At 38.0% G+C, this 4,824-nt stretch overlaps 1 protein-coding gene across 1 annotated transcript; it reads right to left on the bottom strand.

Annotated features, from left to right (window-relative positions):
• Nucleotides 1-193: 193 nt before the first annotated feature.
• LOC131537821 (uncharacterized) lies at nucleotides 194-3,686 on the bottom strand. The gene is made up of 4 exons (XM_058771484.1): nucleotides 3,667-3,686; nucleotides 3,430-3,561; nucleotides 1,700-1,958; nucleotides 194-539 (listed from the first exon to the last, which is right to left on the bottom strand). Exons 1-4 carry the CDS (start codon nucleotides 3,684-3,686, stop codon nucleotides 345-347), a joined length of 606 nt encoding a protein of 201 aa, XP_058627467.1. The 3' UTR covers nucleotides 194-344.
• Nucleotides 3,687-4,824: the final 1,138 nt, after the last annotated feature.

The raw sequence follows: 4,824 nt of genomic DNA on the forward strand, positions 1-4,824 counted from the left end.
TTTGTAAGCAATTTTAACATGTATTCAGAACCTTGTTGTCAAAGTTACACCAAACTAAGCTTTGGTCAAAAAGTTATTTGAAACATTTATTGACTTTGGTACAAGACTGTTCAAAGACATCATTACACAAGTTTAATAAAATTTTGCAGTTGACCATGCATGGTTCTTTACAGATTATATTCTTTATGGGTTTTTATAGCATTAACATTAATGAATGACTGAGAAAAGAACTAGTGGATTAAATATTTATACAATGCTGATAATAGGTCAAAACAGGCATGTATACAATTTTTTTAAACATAAGCAAAACTTGCTGATGCTCACTCTTTGAAGTTGTAGTCTTGCTACTCAAGCATTTCATATAATAACATTACAGTCTCTCTGTACACCTCCGACACATTAGAAAGGGGGACATCTGGGTCTGGGAATCTTTCAGCATCCTCCTGTGTAAGTTGTATTTGTCCTTTAGGGATCACCACACGAGGTTCGTGATGACCACACGGCCCTCTCCAGTCAATGCCATATTGCATAGCATCTATCTGTAATAGACAATTGATAATTAAATTATTAATAAACTAAACAAACATCTGTCCTACTGCCAGAGCTCATTAAGTCAAGTCACCTTTATTTATATAGCGCTTTTAACAATACAAATTGTGTCAAAAGCACTTAACAGTATCAAATTGGAGGAGTGTCAGTAATGTATAATGATAAGATTAAACACTCAATTTTCTAAATTTTCAGTTAAAGGCATTTCATTATTGAATTCAGAGATGTCATTGTCTAGCTCAGTTTAGTTTAAATAGTATCTGTTCAACCAAACCGACGATAATCGCTAGAAATTAAGTGTCCCCAACTGAGCAAGCCAGAGGCGACAGCGGCAAGGAACCAAAACTCCCTCTGAGACAGAATGGAGAAAAAAACCTTGGGAGAAACCAGGCTCAGTCGGGGGTCAGTGACCAGACGAAACCCGCAGTTCAATTCCAACTGCAGCCATGTCAGATTGTGTAAAGGGCTTATCTGATTCCCGTGGTCTATTTGCTATAATTGTAATGTATAGTTTGATGCATTTATTGTTTCTCAGTCTATTTTTATAATATATTTGTTTGTTTATTATAATTTAAATTTATGTCTCAGGGGCTCATCTGGGCATCCTGGTCTCCGCTGACGATCAGGGCTGTAGACATCATCTCTTGGTGCTGATCCACCATCTGATCGGATACGTTATCGGATCGGATATCATTAAGCACCAAATAGTACAATCCATACAGTAGTTCGGTTGGCTTGAGAAAGCAAACCTACTGAAATGCTATTTAAACTTCTTCTGATACAAAATTTTCTGACTTCTACAGCTCTACAATCACCAAACTTGGCTCAGACTCTTCTGACTCGGGTTGCTATATCGTGTCTAACTGATCTAACTTATGGTTTTCCTAAAAATGATGGTCGAAACTCAGAAAAATCCCATAGATTTATATGGACAGAATCTTCTGATGAGCCAAGACTAAAAACTCAAGTTAATCACACCAAAGCCAATTGGACTCATTTAAGATGGCATAATTTCCAATCTATCTAATATTTCTACACCTACCTGTCTGTATGAATCTATATCTAATATTTTTAATCTATCATCTAATTTCTAATCTATCCATCTATCCAAATGCATGCGTCATAATTGCTAACCAGCTCTGATAAATACCTGGATAGGGTCTTGAAGTTGATGACTTAACCAGAGCTGTATTGGTGACTGATTTCCTTCTGTCCGCAACTTGTGGTGGTTCCAGCCATCCTGAAAGTACTGAAGGTGTTTCTGTACATGTGGCAAGAAACACCGCTGGAGGGCATAGAGATGCACTTCATCATCTGGATTCAGAAGCCCGTCATTCTCAAGGTTGGTGAAGATTGTGTAGAAGAGATCAAGCACTCCAGCATAAACATCTCTCCACGACCTTTCAATCCTAACAGTAAAATAAGTAAGGAATAATTGACTTCGGTCCGTTGAATTATTAGAAAAATAATGCACACCCGAGGTGGTGATGCGTGGGTGTGCATTATTTTTCTAATAATTCAACGGACCGAAGTCAATTATTCCGCTTATACTACGGTTGCCACACCTCAAGACATCGATCAGATGATATATTTCAAGGCATTCGTCCAGTATTTCTACTTAAATCGCTATTGTGAGTAGGATTATTTCTTCCGCATCTCATCCAGCGCCTCCAACATTTTAAACCTGGTAACGGAGGCTTGAGCCGTTGATAACAGCCTAATAATGCAGTTAATACAGTTAATAACTAAGTTATGAGAGAAAGAGATAGAGAGATTACCTCTGTGCGTCTCTCAATAGTGTTCGGCAGCAATGTCTCTAGTTATAGTGAAACTTAGTTCCTTTTGTTCACGAACAGCGCCATTGTTGTTACTTCGCTTGTGAGAAGTCATGTAGTTTTTAAGTTGTTTACTGATAAAATCATCAGAGTAGCGCTAACAACATTAGCATGATGTATGTTAGTGTGTGTGCAAACTGTAACTGTTATGTATGCGGTCTGTGAGGGAGAGAGAGTGGGAGAGATAGAGTATGTACTTTCCGTACATAATAAAGCATAATTTTGTGGCAAAAACATAGACATGATCTGTTGTTTTTATCATATTGTTTACTATATTTATTTATTTGGCCAGTGTCGTTGTGGGTCTTGGTTATTTTGCTGTTGTAAGACCTTTGAAATAACAGAAATCATTTGGCGAAGTGATATGGTCATGTAATGCCGTCAAGAGGTGCCTGGAACTACGTTCGCCGTGCAGTTCCCTGAAAATAATTGCACACCTCAGAACGTTCATCAGCCAATCAGATTCAAGCATTCAACGACCCCGTAGTATAAACAAAAATACAAAACATTTTAAACAAGTACCTTCAAGGACCAACATTCATAATGTTGTACATGAAAATGTAAGTTTAAAATGTAAATTAAAAAGTAAAAACTATTTTAAAGACGTGGGGATTTAGTTTTCCATTCATTACAGACATTTTTTTTTTAAATTCCAGGATTGATGGCATAGACACCTGGTAACAATTTTCTAACTATCATAGTAGTCTTTTATTTATCTAGAAACCATGCATATCTTGGTAATTGCATTTCTGTAAAACAAAACAAAATTTTCAAGGGGCCTGCAAACTTAAGGGATGTATATGTTTGATTATACCTCTGATTGTGGACACTCTTTCCTGTGATGTGTGAGTTTCTGTTCTGTCCTCTGAAACCATGAAACGAGCAACATTGATATTCTCCCCACCTTTACCTGACCTCATACGTGATGGCACACCATACAGGTTGACACCTTCTAAAAAAGCTCGTCAGGACTGTAGCAGCTTTATTATTGGTGGCAGCGTTCAAGAATACAATTAGACAGCTAAAGCCGCTTTATGCTTTTTACCCAGGGATGCTAATATGTAAAAGTTCAAAACCCGCCTTACTCTGTACTCGCTTTAGTGGGTGACGCTTTAGTACATCTTCTACCAAAGCATCCAGTTCAGCGTCCTCCAGAGTTGAAAACAGGTCGCTTACTCTATGAGAATAAAATAAACCCATTATCAACCACACAACACAAAGCTTTCACATTGGTGTTTATGTAAGTAGGTTATAAGGCTAGGCTACTAGGGCTGCTGCTTACCTTAAACCATGTTGGGCCATCCTATTCTGGATAGTTCTTTCACAGACACCAAACAACTTTGCAATGTTTCCAGCAGTTTGACCCATTGAGAGATAAATTGAAATTGTGCTTATCGGAAGCAAATGCGATGGGCGTCCCATTGTAGTACAATCTGACTCGCACAAATTTTGAATGTGCTGGGAAATATTTAGCAGAGAGCCTAAAACTTCAGGCTGTACTTGACATCCATATCGGCAAACAACTCTTCTAAAACATCGATAAGCACATCTAATCTAAACAACACATAGTCATTTGATGCGTTGTTATCGACTTCATTCGCTAAGTTGTGCAACTCTGTAGCTATTTGTGAAACGTCCGCCATAGTATACACACGCGAGGAGCTACAACCTGTCACCACCCAACATCACTACAAAGCCAGAGTAATCGAGCAAGCGCTTCAATCAACGATGAACCAATGGTAAGCAAGACCAATTAGCAAGACCAACCCACCTAATTATCATACATGACAAAGAAATGTAAGAATAAATTAAAAAGTAAAAACTATTTTAAAGACGTGGGGATTTAGTTTTCCATTCATTACAGACATTTTTTTAAATTCCAGGATTGATGGCATAGACACCTGGTAACAATTTTCTAACTATCATAGTAGTCTTTTATTTATCTAGAAACCATGCATATCTTGGTAATTGCATTTCTGTAAAACAAAACAAAATTTTCAAGGGGCCTGCAAACTTAAGGGATGTATATGTTTGATTATACCTCTGATTGTGGACACTCTTTCCTGTGATGTGTGAGTTTCTGTTCTGTCCTCTGAAACCATGAAACGAGCAACATTGATATTCTCCCACCTTTACCTGACCTCATACGTGATGGCACACCATACAGGTTGACACCTTCTAAAAAGCTCGTCAGGACTGTAGCAGCTTTATTATTGGTGGCAGCGTTCAAGAATACAATTAGACAGCTAAAGCCGCTTTATGCTTTTTACCCAGGGATGCTAATATGTAAAAGTTCAAAACCCGCCTTACTCTGTACTCGCTTTAGTGGGTGACGCTTTAGTACATCTTCTACCAAAGCATCCAGTTCAGCGTCCTCCAGAGTTGAAAACAGGTCGCTTACTCTATGAGAATAAAATAAACCCATTATCAACCACACAAC

This window comes from Onychostoma macrolepis, chromosome 03, assembly GCF_012432095.1.
Source record: "Onychostoma macrolepis isolate SWU-2019 chromosome 03, ASM1243209v1, whole genome shotgun sequence".
NCBI lineage: Eukaryota > Metazoa > Chordata > Actinopteri > Cypriniformes > Cyprinidae > Onychostoma > Onychostoma macrolepis.